The sequence below is a fragment of the Ipomoea nil genome, unplaced genomic scaffold (genome assembly GCF_001879475.1).
Source record: "Ipomoea nil cultivar Tokyo-kokei standard unplaced genomic scaffold, Asagao_1.1 scaffold2700, whole genome shotgun sequence".
NCBI classification, from domain to species: Eukaryota; Viridiplantae; Streptophyta; class Magnoliopsida; order Solanales; family Convolvulaceae; genus Ipomoea; species Ipomoea nil.
Window position 1 is genome coordinate 1,120,390 of NW_017619128.1, and position 22,039 is coordinate 1,142,428.

The 22,039-nt window shown below is 39.6% G+C and overlaps 1 protein-coding gene across 1 annotated transcript; it reads left to right on the forward strand.

The window, feature by feature from the left end:
• The first annotated feature begins 2,351 nt into the window (after positions 1 to 2,351).
• On the forward strand, positions 2,352 to 11,086 carry LOC109155286. Its single transcript, XM_019302971.1, has 4 exons — positions 2,352 to 2,471; positions 2,517 to 2,999; positions 10,976 to 10,982; positions 11,078 to 11,086. Exons 1-4 carry the CDS (start codon positions 2,371 to 2,373, stop codon positions 11,084 to 11,086), a joined length of 600 nt encoding a protein of 199 aa, XP_019158516.1. The 5' UTR covers positions 2,352 to 2,370.
• Positions 11,087 to 22,039: the final 10,953 nt, after the last annotated feature.

The window sequence follows — 22,039 nt, forward strand, 5'->3', positions numbered from 1 at the left end:
TTATATACTTATACTAAACATATTAAGAAAAATTGAATTAAAAAAAAAACTTCAATCAACTCATGTTAACCAAACAAAACACGTACAAATAGGACGGATGGGGTTATATGATATATTTTGAGATTAAATTATAAAAAAAATTAAAAGATAATTTACTCCGTACATTTTTACGAATATCTAACCAATGTAATATAGAAGTTTTTATCATGTGTCATTGTATGTATTCAAATTATTCTAAAAAAAATTTAAAATTTATATATTTAAAAAAAGTATTTGTATTAAAAAAAATATTTATACAAATCATATAAATAATATAGAAGATGTGTGATTTATAATATACTTTATGTTCAAACTATTTTATCTAGATAATTATGTTTCGTATATTTTTACATTTTTTATTGCGTTTTGAAATATTTTAATTTCTTACTCCTAATCAAAAAAGATATTTAGCTTTCCATATGTTTGTAATTATTGTTTTATAAATTTTTAATAATAATTAATTTATTATTTATTATGATAACAATGTTATTGTTTATAAGTTTACTCGATTTTAAATTATTTATTCATTTTTATAAACTATAATATTATTTATTTATAAAGATACGTATACGATTATTTATTATTTTGCATTAAGGAAAGCACCTAGAAATATTTTTCATGATTATTGTTGTGTATGTAAAATTGTAAAAGATTTGTTAATCTTATTTAAAGTTATTGATATTAATATTTTTTTTTTATTTAATTTAAATTTTAGGCATGAAATATATATTAATCGGGGCCCATTTTTTTTATCCTGCCCCGGGCCTATAAAATGATAGGACCGGCCCTGGGAATAGGTCTATTCCAATGAATGTTATTCCATTCTTGACCTATTCGATAAACCAAACATGTCATTAATGTATACAAAAATATATAACTCTCACATGTCCGGAAAGAGGGTGGCTAAGTAGGTGATGCATGATTCTTGTACTAAAGATCACGAGTTTGATTCTTGTGGACATCATACACTCTTGATCAAACTCATCGTATAAGTTTTTATTCGTGTGGTTTACCTCTCGTGTGTGGTTTGTGAATTAACACAATTACATCAACTGGGCAGAGGTTACTCTTAAAATGTAATTTTATATATATATATATATATATATATATATATATATATATATATATATATATTTGTATATATATATATATTTGTATAGTAATCAACACCACATTTCAAATTCATATTAAGTAACAAAATAATGGACTTAATCCTCCAATCCTTTGCGAATTAACACAATTACATCAACTTGACAGTGGTTACTCTTAAAATGTAATTTTATTTTTTTTGTATATATTTGTATAGTAATCAACATCACATTTCAAATTCATATTAAGTAACAAAATAATGGACTTAATCCTCCAATCCTTCGCAACCTAACATTATTTACTTTAATTTGAATGATTTGTACTAAAATCTTCATTCAAAGCGCAATTCAAAGAATTGTTCAAATTCATGCAGGCCAATTGCCTTTGGTAGTTGGGATTTCTTACATCCACACGCTGACTCGTCTTCCAATCTCATGTGAGCAAACATCTCTTGACTAGCTAACACTTTTTTCCACTCAATCCTAATCCTAAATATATGTACTAATATAATATACATAGATTCTTTGCCCCCCCCCCCCCCCCCCCCCCTCCGGTTTTTTAATAGTTAGGTAATCATAGAGTTATTATCGAGGTAAAGTATCAGTCGTGCAATCAGTCCATCTATCATATCTTAGTTTTCACGGGTGTACAATGGATCCAATCGAGATATTCTCGCATTCTTGAGTCTTTTTCCCATAAATGTTTCCCGTAAAAAACCTCACACTGCCACTTCCAGTTATGACCTTTAAGTCAGACGACAAACAAACTATACTAAGAGTGTGTTTAGAAATTAAGCAGAAAAATCGCCTCTATTTTCCATTTACCATACCCCTATTTTTCATTGATTTCCATCTCCCCTCTCTAGCCAAACACTCGAAACCCGAAAAATGATTTCCAAAAATTATTTTCCAAGTTTTCAACAAACTCTAAATCTTGAGAAGGATATTTTATGGTAGGCTTATAAGTTGAGGACCAAAATTGGTAATACTTCAAAAGAACCTTGGAATTTGAACTGGTCCAATCTAACGCGGGCAAATAGTACTTTTTTCCCGTAAGCAAAGTGAAAGGGAGGACTTTGAGTCTTTGACTATATGCTTAGAAATGGAATACATATTATAATTAATCCCCAATAGGTTCACACTAGACCAACTTAATTGTGCAACTAACAACAGTCTATAAAATGCCCAATGGCTTAGCTTCCTTCTCACTCCACTCAAACTAAACTAAACTAATTCAACTAAGATGGAGATCAGCAGTGTCATCCTCAGTATCATTACTACCATGATCCTGATTTTCTCTTCTCTCTTAGGATCTGCTCAGTCAAGAATCCTCATACCTCGTAAGGTGCGGTCTGTTGTTCGTGTTGTCTCTCCGCCCAATCATGAAAATGAAGCGATAATGGTCAACCGGCCTGCAATCTCGCCACCTCCATCTCCAAAACCCTCTCCACCACCCAGACAAGCCATGAATCCATTTTTGTGGTCTGCAACCACATATGACTTCTACAAATTCACAGCGTTTGTCTTTCCTAGTACTAAGAGTTTGAAGAATTTGTTCGCTTTTGCTGATAACAACAGCGGCTGTTGTGGCCGCAGTAATCCACCAAAACCGCCTTCTCCGGACCCGAACCCTCCGGACAGGCAGATTGACGGCGACCAGAATGTGGTGGCGACCGGTGATTATAGGACACCAGCATCACGGTCTTTGCCCTGGGCGTTACCACTTTCAGCGTCGTACTACGTTAATAAACTCAAAAGCTTTATCTTTCCACCTACTATTATTGGTAGTAATAATTGGTACGGCCGCGAGAGCCCGAAATCCCCTCCATCCCTGACGGCGAACACTCCTGGCAGGCAGATTGACGGCCACAAGTATGTGGCAGCGGCCGTTGGTTATACGAGACTGCCTTTGGCGGGGCCACCGCCTCCGCCATATATATATATATAGCTTTGACAAGTAATAAAACGCTAAAGAATGGTGGAAAGTCTGGATCCCTGGTACAGAATAGGATCTTACCAATGAGTTGATTGTAACTTGCTATTTACCTTCCCAAAGATTCTAAGGGCGAAATTTTGTGAACTTAAGATTAGTCTGACTAAGTTGGATCAATTTTTTATTATTATTATTTTTTTTTTGGCATAACCTGGAATCTAGTAAATGTAAACTCAATATTTGGGATGGTAATCCAATTTATGTTGTTTTTAGAAGATAATTGTTGTTAGCGGGCCATCAACTGTCTTTTAGGATGTTCGTTGACAACCATGATTCTTTGATGATGAAGATACTATAATTGTCCTTAAAAAAAATTACAAATTTATATTCTTTGATGATGAAGATGACTATACTTGTCTTTAAAAAATTCAAAAATTTCTATTCTTTGACGATGAAGAATTGAAGATGACTATAATTGTCCGTTAAAAAATTTAAAAATTTCTTTTTTACAACCACGGGTTGTCTCAAATGTGCAAGATCTAGACTAGACTAGACTAGACCCACCATATCATGATTGCCCACATTCTTTTCTATGGTTTAGATCTAGATTTTTTTAAGCAATTATTGTTGGAATTTTTAGCATAAAATATTATGTAAGTAGCTATTTCGTGGTACAAATATATGGAGTCCACCTCCGATTTGAATCGGGCCAAAGTGAATTTTCACTCTTAGTAATAAAATGAAGAAATTGATATATTGTACGCTTAAAATGGATAATGGGTGAATGATAAATTGAAGGTAAAAAGACTTTGCAAAAACACTTGTCTCATATTGGTTTAGGAAATAAGTTTGCGCATCACTATTATACAAGAGCCTTTTACGAAAAAAAATTGAATTGTATAACATAGAGACTTTTTAACCACCTACAATTATGCCAATCACTATCCCCATTTTTTTAAAAAATTATTATAATTATTAATTTTTGGAATAAGGTTCAAATTGACCACTGAACGTAACCTGAAAATGCAATTAGGCCACTGAACGAAAAAAAGATACAATTTGACCACTGAACACACAAAAACGTGCAATTAGGCCACTGAACACTCTAAATGTATGCAATTTCACCGGATAGCAGGTTACCATCAATTTTAGCAGGTTACCTGCTTACGTGGCGGCTGAGTTGGCATTTTTAATAATTTTTAAATAATTTATAATAACTTTTAATAATAATTTTTTTTTAAAAAAAATAAAAATAAATAAATAAATTTAAAAAAATTACATTTGTTTTAAATAATTTTTTTTAAAAAAAATTATTAAAAGTTATTATAAATTATTTAAAATGCCAACTCAGCTGCCACGTAAGCAGGTAACCTGCTAAAATTGATGGTAACCTGCTATCAGGTGAAATTGCACACATTTGGAGTGTTCAGTGGCCTAATTGCACTTTTTTTTCGTTCAGTGGTCTAATTGCATTTTCAGGTTACGTTCAGTGACCAATTTGAACCTTATTCCTTAATTTTTTGGATAGTTTTGGCACAGCTACGGCTGTTTGTTGATGGACATATGTACTTTAGGTGACATTAGGATTTTTAAAATATATTTTCATTTATCAAAATTTTAAGAATTACTAAAAATATTTAATATTATTTTAAAACTTTTTGTTTAAAATTATCAAACTCATCGTTCTAAATCATTGCAACATGCAAAAGTGAAAACCACACAACACCAAATCAACTATAACCTACTAAATAAGTTAAAACATAATTGGCATTCAAAAACAAAAAAGTTAAAATATAATTGAATTATAATTTTTTGTCAATTTGATTATTATTTTTTTCAATTAGGTGGCCATCCAGTTGAACCTATTATTAATTCAATTTCATTGATCAAATGAGTACATGCGTTGAACTAATTCAATAGTAGCATACATATGGCCTGATGAAATATATTGTTCCCAATAATATTTATTTATTTATTTTTTTTTTGAAAATCAATAATATTTATTTAATTGTGTAGTATTCAACTAATATTTTAAATACTAGGACTATGTGGTCTAATGGTACCCGGATTGGACTTCCATTTGGAAGATTATGAGTTCGAGCCTCAGTGGAGGCGTTATTGGTTCTTTATGTTTCAGTAGGTTGAGAAAGTATATGAACAGATACTACAATGTAATAGAGCCAGTAACTTTCAAAAAAAAAAACTAATATTTTGAACAGTCAAATAGTAGACTAATCAAATCAACAAAACCGTATGAATTTTGAAGCCGAGACGCAGTTCGAGCTTTTTTGGGCATATTGAATTTGACTTTACGACAAAACTCACTTGAAACCATGGAAATCCCCTACTAATTCTAAGAATTTCCTTCTATTCTTTCTTTTTGTTACTCCTTTTCTCCTTTCTCCATTAATCACTTTATATCTTTATATTTAGAGAAAAAAAAAACACTACAAGTTCTTTTTTACCACAATCAATTCAACGATGGTCTGAATAACCTGGGGTTGTGGTTAAATGGAAAGTAATCATTTATTCTTAATCAAAGGTTAGGGTTCAATTTTTAGCTTTGAATATGGAGCAGTCTTAAATCTTTGGGCAGTGATAACCCTGGGTACACCCACAAAAAATGGTCGAATTTTCTTTTACATTTTAGATAGTAGAAAAAGAGAGAGCAAGAAATTAGTTAAAAAATGAATCACTTTCTAGAAAATATATTATTTTCAGGTGTTCGGTAAAAAAATTATAAAATTACAATCACATTTTAGATAGTTGAAAAAGAGAGAGCGTGAAATTTTTAAAAAATGAATCATTTTCTAGAAAATATATTATTTTCTGGTGTTCGGTAAAAAAATCATAAAATTATATTTTCATGTTTGATTTATTTAAAAAAAAAAAAAAGACTAGAAATCTATTAAATGCTATGTTATTTCTGTTATAGTTTATTGTACCCGTTGTCCTGTTAACTCCTAGTCGGTGAACTTGCAGAAGATATTGTGAAGATAGAATAAACAGGAAAATGTAAATACAGAATAGAGAGTAGAGGCAAGAATTTCCTAGAGAGCAATTTTATTCAGTCAATCCTTACAAATATATAATATAACAATTAAACGAAGAGTTAAATATATTTCTAAAAAAAAAAAAAAGAGGAAGAAATAAATCCTTTTTTGGTCTTAGACTTTTGGTGACAAAGACAATTTTAGTCCTCCATAAAAAATTTGGACAATTTATGGACACACTTATTGTGACGAGGACAATTTTGGCCCTTCGCCTACATTCCCGTTAGATGGCTGTTTGAGAAGAGGGTATTTGCGTCATTTCATGATATCTCCTTCTCTTTATTCCATCTCTTCTGTTTTGTTCTTCATCGCAGAGAGGAGGGTATTTTCACTGACAGGATAATAGGGCTGGCACCCGACCCGGATCATCTACAGGCACTCGACCGTACCCGGCACCACGTGAAAACTCAACGGATAGAATTCCAACGGGCAGAACACCAACGGGTGGTGACTTTAGTGCCACTTATTGCTACCATTGAAGCTACCATTGATGAGAGAGAATTAAAGACCTCAGCTCCTCATTTATGTCCCACCATGTTACCGTTAGGGCTTAGTATAAGTAGAAGCTTCCCTCAGCTTGAAGGGACACGCCATATTCTGTACTAAAAAGACTGAACACTTAGCAATACAATTATCTTAGTTCACTTATGCAACTATTGTTAGTCATATAATATTATCTGGTAACATATTTACCGTCATTGGTGCTTTCGTTGAGAGCCTGAGTCCAACACTCAAGCAGGCGACGACACACACAACTCTTTTCCTCTTTCAACAACAAGCTTGAAAGAATGGTGTCCCGTAGCTCCCACGGTTCCCGCAACGTGAACAATGGCAATGCCTCAGGTGACCTCCGGGACCAACTCACCAACAATCGCGGAGGGGACCTCCGAGAACAGCTCAACAACGGGAGGCCCGGGGACCTTCGAGACCAACTCAACAATGGAGGGGTGAACCAAGCCGAGAACCTCCAGGCGACCGCCGATGTCATTCAGCAAGCAGTGACGGCGGCGCTAAATCGGGTGGCGGTGGGACTGCAAGGCCAAGTGCCCCCGCAGCCCCAGGAAATAGGGGTGGAGACCCAAAGAAGTGGACTGGCCAGACGACAACCAGGCCCTTCCAAATCTGCACCAGAACGATTGGGACAGAGGGCGCCCGTGCGGCAAAGATTAGGATCACGGGCCGAGGGGTCCTCTACCAGAGGCCCTCGCCAACACGAAAACAGAGAAGCCGAGAGATCACCCACAGAAGAGGTGGGCGAGTCTTGGGAGCCGACCCCACGCCAACACGTTGATGAGTCGGCCTTACGTCGACACTTGGAGGAGCGACGCGTCGAAGAGCCGGCTCCGCGTCGGCACTCGGCGGGGAAGCGATGCGTTGATGACCGGGTTCTACACCGACACTTGGAGGAAAGGCAGCCGGTCCCGCTCCGGCACCCTGACGTGTTGGCCCTGGTCGAGAGGTTGCAGAGAAGAATCGAGGAGTTAGCAAGAAGGGTGGAGGCACGGGAGCAGTCGCCGGAACCCGAGGTACGGATGGCAGCACCATTCTCCCCAAGCATCATGGACGTACCTTTGCTGAGGGACTTTAGGTTGCCCGCCATCAAGGAGTACACGGGGGTCACTGACCCACGTGTCCACATGACGAGGTACAAGGCTGCTATGGTAATGATCAGGGCAGGGGACTCCATCATGTGCCGAGCGTTCTTGTCCACCCTGGATGGAGCGGCCCAAGACTGGTTCAACACCATCCCGGATGGGTCGATCCAAAACTTTTGGGAGTTGTCCAAGAGCTTCCTGACATACTTCTCCGGTAGCATACATCGTAAGAAACCCTTCTCTCACCTCTGTGTAGTGAAGCAAGATAGAGGCGAGAGCCTCAAAGACTTCCTGATAAAATGGAAAAAGGAAGTTAATAATGTCTACGACTTCGACTCCAAGGCGGCGATCCCGATATTTATCCATGCCTTAAGATCAGGGTATTTCCACAAGCAGCTGAACGCCCACCACCCCCGCTCTTACGAAGATCTGATAAGGACGGCTAGCTGCTATGCAGAAGCAGAGGACGTCGACAGGAAGAAGAAGGACGAAGAGGATGGTAGGAAAGGTGGGAAGCCTGGGAAAGCGGGTCCGCCCAGCCAGGCACCACTCTCGAACCACCCGACTGCAGGGAAAAGCCGAGACCACGAACGACATCGCCTGGTCCCCTTGCATAATTTAACTCCTCTTACCCATCCCGTCAGTGTCATTCTAAAGCAAGCTGAGGAGATGGGAATGGTAGAATTCCTCGAGGAGTGCATGAAGGTCTCCCCGAAGGCGGACCAAACAAAGTACTGCAGGTTTCATAGGCAAACCGGCCACGATACGGATGAGTGTCACGTTTTGAAGAGACAAATAGAAGAACTCATCCAGCAGGGCTAGTTCCGACATTTCGTCAAGCTATCCAAGCAGCAGCAACAACCGCAACACAATCCACCAAAAAATGTCTGGACGAATGAGGATGGCACAGAGCTGTCCACCTCGAACGCCAAAAAAAGAGAACACGACCAAATATCTGAGCAGAATGATAGCGAGAAAGAAATCGAGGTGGCGCCCAGACGACAAAAGAAGCACACCATACACTTTATCTATGGTGGACCCGCAGGGGGTGACACGCCTACGGAAAGAAAGAAGTAGAGCTGGCAGCTATATGTGGAGAAGTGGTGAGTCTTCCTAGAGAAGAGAAACAGAGAAAGGAGGCCATCACCTTCTCTAATGATGACCTCCCAGAGGGCCCGTTACCCTATCATGACGCCTTGGTGATTGAGATGGACGTCAACAATGTCATTGTCCGCCGCATCTTAGTCGACACGGGAAGCTCAGTCAATGTGATGTATTACGATGCCTTCACCAAGTTAAGGATACCTAGGAACCAGCTCAAAGAAGTACGTACCCCACTCTCTGGATTTACGGGTGATTCAGTGGAGACGGAGGGGTTAGTGGTCTTACCAGTGGCGATAGGCACGAGCCCTAACATTCACAAACTTGACGTGGAATTCATCGTGGTAAGACTCACTTGTGTGCACAACATCATTTTGGGGAGACCGGCACCGGAGGACCTCAAGGCCATAGTGTCGGTGGAACACTTGTGTATGAAGTTCCCTACTCCGAGTGGGATAGGAGTCGTCAGAGGAGACCAGTGAGCAGCACGCAGTTGTTACGTAAAAGCATGCAAAAAGATTGGCGGAAAGGACCTACAAGTCCACACCATCTGCAAGGATGATCGATCGGGTATGGAACTCAGAACATTTAATTAGATATTATAAATAATATTTTGTAGTCGTGGTCCGCAGACCTGTAAACAATATTTTGTAATCATGGTCTGCCCAGGTTACTTTGCTCAAATAAAAGGTTCTCAGCACCACCTTCGATCAACCAAAAGCCGGCCGACGCCGCATTGTTAAAAAAAAAAATCAAGGCCGGGAGGCGCACGCCTCGGCCCAACGCGGGCTGAGGCGACGCCTCGGCCCAAGGCATGACTGAGGCGACGCCTCGGCCCAAGGCATGACTGAGGCGGCGCCTCAAGCTGAGCCGCAAAAAGGCCTGAGGCGCGCGCCTCGGTCACTGGCCGAGGCACGCGTCTCGGCCAGCGCCCACAGTTGAGGCGACACCTCGGCTAAACCCGGCTAAGGCGACGCCTCAGCCGAAAAAAAAAAAAAAAGGCCGCAAGGCGCACGCCTCGGCCGGGGGCCTCCACGCCTCGGCTAGGGCCTGAGGCGCACGCCTCGGCCGGGGGCCTGCACGCCTCAGCCAGGCCGAGGCACGCGTCTCTGCCATTGGCCGAGGCGCAGCACCTCGGCCTAGGGCCTCAGCCTGTCCGTAAAAATAAAAAAGAAAAAAAAAGGGCCGGACGCCTCGGCCACGATCGGTCGAGGCGACACCTCGACCACGTTCGGCCAAGGCGCATGCCTCGGCTACGATAGGGGCGCACGCCTCGGCTACGATCGGGGCGCACGCCTCGGCCACGGTTGGTCGAGGCGACGCTTCAACCACGATCGGCCAAGGCGACGCCTTGGCCACGATCGACCGAGGCGCACGCCTCGGCCACGAGCGGTCGAGGCGACGCCTCAGCCATGAACGATCGATCGAGGTGGCGCCTCGGCCGTGATCGGCGGAGGCACGCACCTCGGCCAGCCTATGCCGCAGTCCGTCTCGGCCAGCATAAAAAAAAATCATGTTTGATTTGGAAAATAAAATCACATACTCAGGATCAAATAAGATCACAAATCCTAAATCAAGCAGGATTCTACACAGGATCAAATAAGATCTCAAATCCTAAATCAACCAGGATTTTACACAGGATCAAGATAGATTCAGCCTTACTCCCAAGTCAACTCAAACACATCCGTTGACTCAGGAGTAGGGGGGACTGGTGACAGGATAATAGGGCTGGCACCCGACCCGGATCATCTATAGGCACTCGACCCGGCACCACGTGAAAACTCAACGAATAGAATTCCAACGGGCAGAACACCAACGGGTGGTGACTTTAGTGCCACTTATTGCTACTATTGAAGCCACCATTGATGAGAGAGAATTAAAGGACTCAGCTCCTCATTTATGTCCCACCATGTTACCGTTAGGGCTTAGTATAAGTAGAAGCTCCCCTCAGCTTGAAGGGACACGCCATATTCTGTACTGAAAAGACTGAACACTTAGCAATACAATTATCTTAGTTCACTTATGCAACTATTGTTAGTCATATAATATTATCCGGTAACATATTTACCGTCATTCACGAAGCATATTTCCTATTCAACCTAACATAACATAAAATGATGAAAACTGATAGAATTGTATTGAATGAATGTGATTACAAATATACAGATTACAGGTATACAGATTACAAATATACCTGTAATCTGTATATTTGTAATCACATTCATTCAATACAATTCTATCAGTTTTCATCATTTTATGTTATGTTAGGTTGAATAGGAAATATGCTTCGTGAATGATGGTAAATATGTTACCGGATAATATTATATGACTAACAATAGTTGCATAAGTGAACTAAGATAATTGTATTGCTAAGTGTTCAGTCTTTTCAGTACAGAATATGGCGTGTCCCTTCAAGCTGAGGGGAGCTTCTACTTATACTAAGCCCTAATGGTAACATGGTGGGACATAAATGAGGAGCTGAGGCCTTTAATTCTCTCTCATCAATGGTGGCTTCAATGGTAGCAATAAGTGGCACTAAATTCACCACCCGTTGGTGTTCTGCCCGTTGGAATTCTATCCGTTGAGTTTTCACATGGTGCTGGGTCGAGTGCCTGTAGATGATCCGGGTCGGGTGCTAGCCCTATTATCCTGTCACTAGGACCAGGTATAGCCTTGGTAAAAATATCAGCAAGTTGATCTTTGGTTGAGATAAAATTAACTTGTATATCTCTATTTGCAACTCGGTCTCTAACAAAGTGATAATCAATCTCCACATGTTAAGTACGAGCATGAAATATGGATTTACATTTACACACATGCATGTAGCACCAAGATTATCACACCACAACTTGGGAACAGACACACTAGTCACGCCAATCTCACAGCAGGGGTAGGATCCAAATCACTTCAGTACAGACATCTACTAGAGCATTATATTCAGCCCTCAGTAGAAGATCTAGCAATACTTCTTTGTTTCTCACACACCCACGACACAAGATTGGATCCAAGAAATACAGTATAACCACTAGTTGACTTACCGTCCTCAGGACAGCCAGCCCAATCAGAATCGAAAAAAGCATGCAACTCTCTAGACATTGACTTCCTAATATGCAAACCAAAAGTGATAGTTCCCTTGACATACCTCCGTGCACGTTTCAATTGCTCCCAATGAGAGACCGTAAGAGCGTGCATATGTTGGCAAAGCTGATTGACTGCAAAGGATAAATCCGGGCGTGTGACAGTAAGATACTGTAAAGCTCCAGCCAAACTCCTTACTGTGTAGCATCATGATATAAATCTGCATTGAAGATAGTGGATTTCGAAACAGATATAGGAGTAGCTAAGAATTTACAGTCTGTCATACCAGCGCGTTTCAAAATATATGTCACGTATCTCTGTTGAGAAAGTAAAATTCCAGCACCACACTTAACACTTTCAATTCCAAGAAGAAGAAAACAGGTTCACCAAGATCCCTAATCTTGAATTCAAATACAATTTCGTAAGTAGAGTACATACTAGATTCTGATCACTTCCCATCACAATGATATTGTCAACATATACCAAAATATATACAAAAGCAGAATCTTGTGAGTAGTAAAATAAAGATACATATGTTTTCAAAGCTTTAAACCCAACCGACATTAGAAACGTGTGCAAGCGATTAAACCAAGCTCTAGGAGCCTGTTTTAATCCATATAAAGATTGTTTAAGCATGCAAACATGATTAGGGAACTGGGTATCAATATAACCAGGTGGTTGCTTCATATAAACAGTTTTAGATAATTTCTCATTCAAAAAGGCATTGTGCACATCAAGCTGCTTAATAACCCAACAAGATGATATAGCTAAAGATAGAAGTAACTTGACAATTGTGGGTTTAACCACCGGGCTGAATGTGTCAAAAAAATTCTGTCTAGGTACTTGATTGAATCCTTTAGCCATTGACCTCGCTTTGCACCTTTAAATTGAACCATCTGCTTTTCTTTTCGTGCGGAAGACCTATTTGCATCTAATACCATTCATATCTCACTGTGATTGAACAAGACACCAAGTCTCATTCTGAAGTAGAGCATTGAACTCTTGATCCATTGCCATGCGCCACTCGGGATATTTGACTGCCTGTGTATAACAAGTGGGTTCAGTGGGACAAACCTGAGCAGTCAGAAACATAGGTGGAGCCTGTGATTGACTCCGAGTGGCCATGGTATGGGAGCGAACTGTCAGTCTCGTGGACCGTCCTCTAGGCCGGCCTCGGGACTAGGCAGTGGCCATTGCTTGCGTGGGTTCGGTCTGTTCTGCCTGGACCGGTTCGAGCTGGTCTATGTGAGCCAGAACCGGTTCGGGCAGTGCATCTTGAACCAGAGCGGTGAACGCGATTGGAACTAGAACAGATTCCGCCCATGGTTGATCCTTTGGAACCGACAGTGCTTGCAAAACATTTTTAGCACTGAAAGGAAAAACCCCCTCATCAAACCGTACATGCCTGCATACATAATTTTTTTAGTCTGTGAGTCCATGCACCTATACCCCCTAAATAACTCAGGATAACCTAGGAAGACACAATGAGAGGATCTGTAAGACATTTTTTGATGATTATATGGACGTAAGTAAGGATAGCATAGACAACCAAAGACACGAAGAAAAGAGTTTGATGGAGGGGATTTATGCCACATGAGATGGGGACTGGATTTATTTAACACAGTGGATGCATGGTATTATGTTAATTAAATAAACAGCAATCTCGAATGCATAATCCCCAAAACTTAGAAGGAACACAAGCACAACTCAAGAGAGTTAAACCTATTTCAACAATGTGTCTATGCTTTCTTTCATCACGACCATTTTTTTCATGAGTGTATGCATATGACTGTCTATGAATGATGCCTAACTGAACAAAGGTGGAATGTAACTTTTTATACTCAGCTCCTAGATCAGACTATATGGATTTAATCTTTCGATTAAAGGATCTCTCAACCATAGAACGAAACTTATCAAAAATTGCAAAAAGATTAGACTTTAATTTCATGGGGATCCGGAAATACCAGGTGTATTGAGAATAGTCATCCACGAAAATAACAAAGTATCGATAACCATTATTAGATAACATAGGAGCTGGTCCCCAAATGTTTGTATAAACTAAATCAAGAATGTTCGAACTAGAAGACTCAACACGTGGCAAGGGAAAACGTGCAGATTTTCCTAATTGACACGCATTACACAAACCCAAATTACATTGAATAGTATTGCTAGACCCACTAACCGAACAAGACTGAAGAATCTGACTAAGGACACGATGGTGTGGATTGCACAAATGATCACGCCTGACTGACGTAGTGGTTCGAGCAGAAAGAAACGCGGAATGAGACGAACTTGGAATGGGAAGCTTGTAAAGGCCCCCAGAGCTATTGCCCCGTAGAAGAATTTCCTTGGTGCTGATATCCTTCACAAAAAAAAAAAAAATAATAAAAAATTGGGTGAAACTCAAAGAACATTTTATTGTCTGATGCAAAGTTTTGAACCGATGATAAAGATGCAGACAAATTAAACTAGGAACATGAAGGATATTAGATAATTGAAACGACTTAGAAGGGTTATTAAAGGAAGCATGACCAACACGACTAATGGATAAACCCATACCGTCACCAACACGTAACGTGTCATTACATCTGACTCTGCAACATTAGCCACATATATGAATGGTTTCATTGTAAGTAAACAAAGATGGTTCACAACATCCTTTTCAAAATCTATTAAGGACACTAATCTAGCTGGTTTTCCATCCATTAGTGCACATTTAATTCTTTCTTGGGTAGACATTACTGTAAGCATATATAAAGGTTTAATCAACCGTGGCAGACCTAAATTCAATACTAACAACAGTTTCATAAGGCAAATACAGATTTTATTGCCCAGTATGACTATTATCATAACAATATCATCAAAATATCACCAAAGACAGATTTAATCGGCAGAGCAGCGACCATTCTCAGCCGTCCTCGTCTCTTCCATTCTCAGCGTAGATATGAGTTGCCAGCGTAGATCCGAAATAGGACTCGCCGAAGAAGTGCTCCGTTTATACAGATCTAAAGAACGGAGGAGAGTTGAAAATTAAAAAATAAAACTTACCTCTCAGTTGGGCTTCCAAAGAAGAGAAGAGGAAGGGCACGACGTAAACCTCCGGGATGTTGAGCAGAGCTCGCAGTTCTGCCTCGAAACTGAACACGCGCGCGATCTGAGTAGCCACCGGCGGTCTGCTGAGCTTGGACGACGGAAGCAGTCGTGGCTGCAAGTATTTGACGGTAGTCTTGGACGGGAGGGAAAGTCTTCGAGCCTTCAACTATGAAAAAGAAGAGAAGGTTAAAATATTTAAATTTCCGTCCAACAACATGTTGGACGAAAATTAAAATACTAACCATTTTTAATTTTTACCTATTAGTCAATTTGAGTTTTCCAACCAACACTATAGGTTGGACAGAATTTCCGTGAATTGTTGGACGAAACTTCCGACCAACTTTCTGTCTACCCTTCTTTTGCGACAGGAAGTTGAAATTTTTATTAAAATACCGACCAACTTACGGTTGGACGAAAATAGCGAGATTTCCAGCCGTGTATGCAAATAGTCAGAATTGCAAAAGTGGCCAATGTGAATTTTTAATTTTTTTTTTAAAGAGTAATCTGTTGTGCGTAACAACAAAAATAAATACCTGGAAGGAAGCTCGCGATGTGTCGTTGCTTTAGTATAAAAACCGGCAGCGTTCTGTGTCGTGTTTGGCAACACTATCTTAAAGATATTTAACGACCAGGGTATCGTTATATCTTCGACTGATAGCAGAAAAACAAATAAACAACTTAATTTCAGAACTTAGGGACTAGGAATTTCGTGTTGGAGTAAATTGTTTCCTTGTTCTGCATTAAGTGACACTGCCAAAGGCTTTATTTATAATGGTCTGTGCACTTCTTACACCTTACCACCATTGTAGGCAGTGTGTGGACGATCAGCATAAGATTAGGCTTTGTATGGCCAAGCATCATGCAACCAATGTTAGCCACTTAATTTGTTTACTTAATTTGTTCAGACAGATTAAGAGATGATCCACTAAAATAGGGATCTCATTTGAAGCCTTTGCTTAGAATGTTTCCCAACAATCCCCCACACATTCGAAAGTGTAAGGCTTGACGGAAAGTAGCTGAGCGTAACAAATAAGAGCTAGCTTTCATGTCAGTGTGTTAAACTTGAACTGATAAGTGGTGGCACTAAGTAATCCACTACCCGAGAGTGAACATAGTCTTGAACTCTTCGGCTAGTTGAATTTTGAACTTATGTGCACCTCGTTAGCTTCATTTGTTGTACACTTTGTATAGTTATTTGGATAACCATGTATTAACCCTGTTTTGTCTGTCTCAGCACAGACATTCCACTCTACCGAGTGTACTTTACCGTTGACTGCCAACGGCGTGCAGACTGATTTACAGTCTGCTTATAAATGCGAGTCTTTCCATGATTTAGTTTGACCACCGAGGTGGTATCCATCGTGAATTTCTCACCTCATTGGCTTTTAAGCCCATCTCCCTTGATGTATCAAGGATAGCCTTTCGATTTAGGCCTTTCGATTTAGGCCTTTCGAGAAAGGATCAGCTATATTCCTTTCGGATCTCAAAAATTCCATTGTGATTACCCCATTCAATATTAACTGTCGTACAGACTCATGTCTGACTCTTATGTGTCTTCTCTTATCATTGTAGACACTATTTTGTGCCACACAAATGGGAGTTTGAGAATCACAATGAATGGGCACGACGGGAGCAGGACTCCCCCACAATGGCACGTCTGCCAACAAATTTCTTAGCCATTCGGCCTCTTGGCTAGCCAGATCTAAAGCTATGAACTCTGCTTCCATAGTTGATCTAGCTATGCATGACTGTTTGGTTGATTTCCACGACACGGCAGCCCCACATAGTGTAAACACATATCCACTTGTAGAGCTTACATCATCACTGTCGTTTACCCAGTTCGCGTCACAAAACCCTTCTAGCACAGCTGGGTATCCTTTGAAGTTGAGACCCCAGTCTATCGTGCCTCTCAGATGCCGGAGTATCCTCTTTAGTACGTCCTAGTGTGGGCCACTAGGGTTATGAGTGAAGCGACTAAGTTTATTCACCGCAAATGCAATCTCGGGTCGGGTATAGTTCATCAAGAACATTAGACTCCCAATTACTTTTGCATATTTCTCTTGAAACACACCTGACTCCATGTTCTTTATTAGTTTGACACTAGGATCGTAAGGAGTCTCAGCCAGAACAACATCAAAACTGTCAAACTTCCTCAGAAGTTTTTCTGTGTAGTGACCTTGGGATAGAAGGTAACCTTCCTTGGTTTTGGTGACCTTTATCCCGAGTATCACATCGGCTTCTCCTAGATCCTTCATTTCAAACTTTTGGCATAGAGTTCGTTTGGTTTCATTTATAGCCTCAATACTTGAGCTAAAAATCAACATGTCATCCACATAGAGACATATTATTACAATGCTGGATTGGACCTCTTTTGAGTACAAACAGGCATCTGACCGGTTAGTCGTGTAGCCTAGGTACATTAAGGTCTTGTGAAATTTTTCATTCCACTGCTTGGGGGCCTGTTTTAGGCCATAAAGAGATCTTTTTAATTTACATACCTTTCCTTCTTGCCCTGGATCAACACAACCAGGTGGTTGTTCCATGTAGATCTCTTCTTCTAATTCACCATTGAGGAATGCAGATTTTACGTCCATTTGGTGAACTATCCAGTTGTGTAAAGAAGCCAATGCAAATAGAACTCGAATGGTTCCCACTTTTGTCACTGGTGAGTATGTGTAAAAATAATCCTCACCGAATCTCTGTGTAAAGCCTTTGGCTACTAGCCTGGCTTTGAACCTTTCAATAGACCCATCTGTTCTAAGTTTTCTTTTGAAGATCCATTTGCAGCCAATTGGCTTGCACCCTTTGGGTAGTTCTACCAACTCCAAGGTGTGGTTGGACTGAATAGAGTCCAATTCACTTTTGATTGCTTCTTTCCACAGAATGGAGTCGACTGACTGCATTACTTCTTTAAATGTTTTTGGTTCTTCTTCTAAGACTAATTGACACACAAACTGGTCACACAGTTCGTTTAGATCTTTTAATTCTGTGACATATGTTATGAAGTCAGAACCAAAATCCTTCTCTATCCTGGATCTTTGGCTTCTGCTGGGCTCATCCAAATCGTTAGTAATGCTAGGAAAATTGGTATTATCATTTTGACACAGAGTATCAACTAGTGAGACATAAGCAATTTTTAAAGAAAAGATATGTTCAAAGAATATTGCATTTCGTGATTCACAAATAGAACGGTTTTCTAAACACATAAACCTATATGCTGCACTATTCTTGGCATATCCAACAAAAACGGCATCAAAGGTTTTGGGTCCTATGTTGGACCTTTTCAGGGATGGTAGACCCACCTTAGCCAAGCATCCCCACACTTTAAAGTGTTTCAAGTTCGGGGCGTGCCCTTTCCACATCTCATAAGGGGTTTTTTTCGAACCCTTTATGTGGGACTCTATTTAAAATGTGGTTCACCGTTAGAACAGCTTCGCCCCACATAGAGTCTGGTGCCCCTGAACTGATCAACAATGCGTTAATCATTTCTTTAAGGGTTCTATTTTTCCTTTCAGCGATGCCATTTTGTTGGGGGAGAGTAAGGTGTAGTTACTTCATGGATTATACCCGAAGTTTCACATAAGGTTTTTAGCGATAAAGATTCATACTCTCCACCTCTTTCAGAACGAAGCCTCTTTATTTTCAAGTTTAACTGATTTTCAACCTCATTTTTAAAAATCACAAATTTTTGTTCAGCTTCATCTTTTGTTCTCAAGAGGTATAGTTTTGTAAAACGAGAATAGTCATCTATAAAAGTTATATAGTACCGTTTTCATCCTTTACTTTCAGTGGTTTTAAAATCCTCTAGATCAGAGTGAATCAATTCAAGTACAGAGGAAGTTCTAAGAGTTACAGCAGAAAAGGGCTTCCTAGCAAATTTTGCTTCAGCACAAGTTTCACATTGGGAGCATGCATCATTAGACAAGTTTAGCAACATATTTAGACTTTTAAATCTATTTAAGCACTTTGAGCCAACGTGTCCTAATCTACTATGCCACAAATTAACTGAAACAGTGATATAAGCCGAAGGGGAAGCATTATTCTTATTGATAGATTCTGGTCCAATTACAGATATGTCTAACACAAATAATCCCCCCGTAGATACCCTTTTCCGAGAAAAGTCCCACACCGAGTCATAACCAATTGGTCTGACTCAAGGACAATTTTGATCACGGCCTTATTAAGTAGGCCCCCGAAAATTAAGTTTCTACACAGAGAGGGAACATACAATACATTGTTCAGTAATAACTTCTTGTCAGAATTAAGCAATAACTCTACTTTTCCTCTACCACTTACCTCAAAAATGCTGGAGTTGGCCATGAAGACTTGTTCTCCTCCAGTGACGGGCTCGAACGCCTTGAAAAAGGATTTGTTGTTGCAGAAGTGACGAGATGCCCCCGTGTCCACGACCCACTCGTCTGGGTCTCCGACCATGTTAATCTCAGTAATCACCGCTGCTATGGCCTCTTCATCCTCCGTGGTTTCTACCACATTTGCTTGATTTTTGGACCCGTCCTTCTCTGAATTTTTATTTGTGGACCCTTTGCGATGATAGCACTGTGCAGCTCGGTGTCCACGTTTCCCACAAACATAGCACTTGTCGCCCTTGACATTTTTCTGAATTTTCCCATTTTTGATGCGATTGTTGTTATTTTTCGCATTCCTTTTTTTATTTTTATTTTGATAACCTTTTTTTATGCCTATCATCTTTTCCTGTAGTCTCAACAATGTTAGCCTTTGAATTAAAAGAAATGGATTCAAATTTTTGTACCGTGCGATTTTCCTCTTCAATGTTGATGCTACTAATAAGTTCTTGAAGGGTGTAGTTGCGTCGCTCGTGTTTCATTTTACTTTTGAAGTCTACCCACGACTCGGGCAACTTATCAATGAGTGCATCGCACAGGAATGCATCGTTGACTTTAGCACCTTCATTTCACATATCAGAAACCATATTTTCGAAGTCATGTACCTGTTCCACCACGGTTTTGGATTCGGTCATCTGAAAATGCAGACAACGTCCCACGACGTACTTCCTTCTACCGGTGTCATCGGAACCATACTTTTCTTGCAATTTTTCCTAGATAGTTTTTGCAGACTTTTCTCCTGAAAACATATCAAAAATTGAAGTTGTTACCCGTTGAAGAATTGTAGATCGTGCAGTTTTGTTGTCTTTCACATACTTAGGACAAACCTGCGGTGTACTTCGGGTAGGTCTCAGCGCAGGAACTTGATCATCGGTCTTGTCAGATTTGTCAGCTGCCACGGTAGTAGCAGTATCAGCGGTCGCGGTTGTTGTCGCGACAGTAGCCGCCAGAATGAACGTGGCTGGATCGTCATATATCACATAGTCAACATCCTTCTCTTCCAGCAGCATGACGATCCTGGCCGCCCATCGTTTGTAGTTCATACCTCTGGTTAGAATTTCGATGGGTGTGACATCAGAAGCTGGCTTCATTGCAGTAAACATCGCCTCCCTGATTTAAATATCTTTAATTGTTGTGCGTAACAACAAAAATAAATACCTGGAAGGAAGCTCGCGATGTGTCGTTGCTTTAGTACAAAATCCGGCAGCGTTCAGTGTTGTGTTTGGCAACACTATCTTAAAGATATTTAACGACCAAGGTATCGTTATATCTTCGACTGATAGCACAAAAACAAATAAACAGCTTAATTTCAGAACTTAGGGACTAGGAATTTCGTGTTGGAGTAAATTGTTTCCTTGTTCGGCATTAAGTGACACTGCCAAAGGCTTTATTTATAATGGTTTGTGCACTTCTTACACCTTACCACCATTGTAGGCAGTGTGTGGACAATCAGCATAAGATTAGGCTTTGTATGGCCAAGCATCATGCAACCAATGTTGGTCACTTAATTTGTTTGCTTAATTTGTTCAGACAAATTAAGAGATATGATCCACTAAAATAGGGATCTCACTTGAAGCCTTTGCTTAGAATGTTTCCCAACATAATCCACATGGGATGCAATTTGAAGAATTGTATGGGTGATATTAGCCTAATAATGTATGCATTAGGAACCTCTAAGACTCCCAAAGTTCTGTCGTAATTCTTATTATGCTAGCTAGATTACTTTATAAAGGATAAAATATGACTTAGGCTTCTTGTTCAAAGTTCAACTAGCATATTTCGACCAAAAGATCTAATACTTAGAAAATCTTTCTTTTTTTGTGTTTTTTTTTTTTTTGAAACAATACTGAGAAGATCTTGAGAAGTAGAACTCTACTTCAACAGAAGTTATATGGCAGATCTTATAATAGATATCAATAGAATTTATTCTAGCAGAACACGATAAATTAATTGGGAGATCTTTCAACGGAATAACACTCATGGGCCATGGCAAATCGCGATAGTAACAGTCAAATAAAAAACCTATCAAATTTTGTTAACAACAGAACCAGCGAATAGCAGACCTTTAATTTAATTCATGTGTTGAAGTCTTCCAATAGATGTCTTAATATTCAAACAAGAAACTAATTTGTATTATTGTCTTAGGAATTGCATATTTGTTCAGTGTAGCAGATCCTAGATCTATCAATAATGGTACAAAATGGCATAATCAAGATTGAAGGTCTGATCTAGTACGAGAAATAAAGAATGTATTTGATAAAAAGGGTTGTTAGACACTTTTTTTTAGATATCTTTAAGGGTCCTAACAAAATTAAAAGACATTTGGGAAAAGTGGAGAACTGCAATATATATATATATATATATATATATATATATATATATATATATATATATATATATATATATATATATATATATATATATATATATATATATAGATTTTGAATCCGGTGCACACCCCCTAGTCAGCCGAGCCCGTGAGCACACTCCCTGATCGTTGATTTTAATTTTTTGACGATTCAGATTGATTACCACTTGGATCCCATGTTATACTGATTTTAGATGAAGCATGGGTCTTTTTGTCCTTAAGACCTATATTTATTACTTTCCATTTCATTTATTTCCATGTTTATAAAGATTTGTAGCGTTATTTCAGCTCTCCTTAATCAATTTCTCTCTCTCTCTCTTAGTAATT

Bases quoted from the DNA above. Each gene is read 5' to 3' on its own strand.
- LOC109155286 (XM_019302971.1), top strand. From the start codon at position 2,371: ATGGAGATCAGCAGTGTCATCCTCAGTATCATTACTACCATGATCCTG. The intron at 2,472-2,516 runs GGTGCGGTCTGT...CAATCATGAAAA, and splicing joins AGAATCCTCATACCTCGTAA to TGAAGCGATAATGGTCAACC.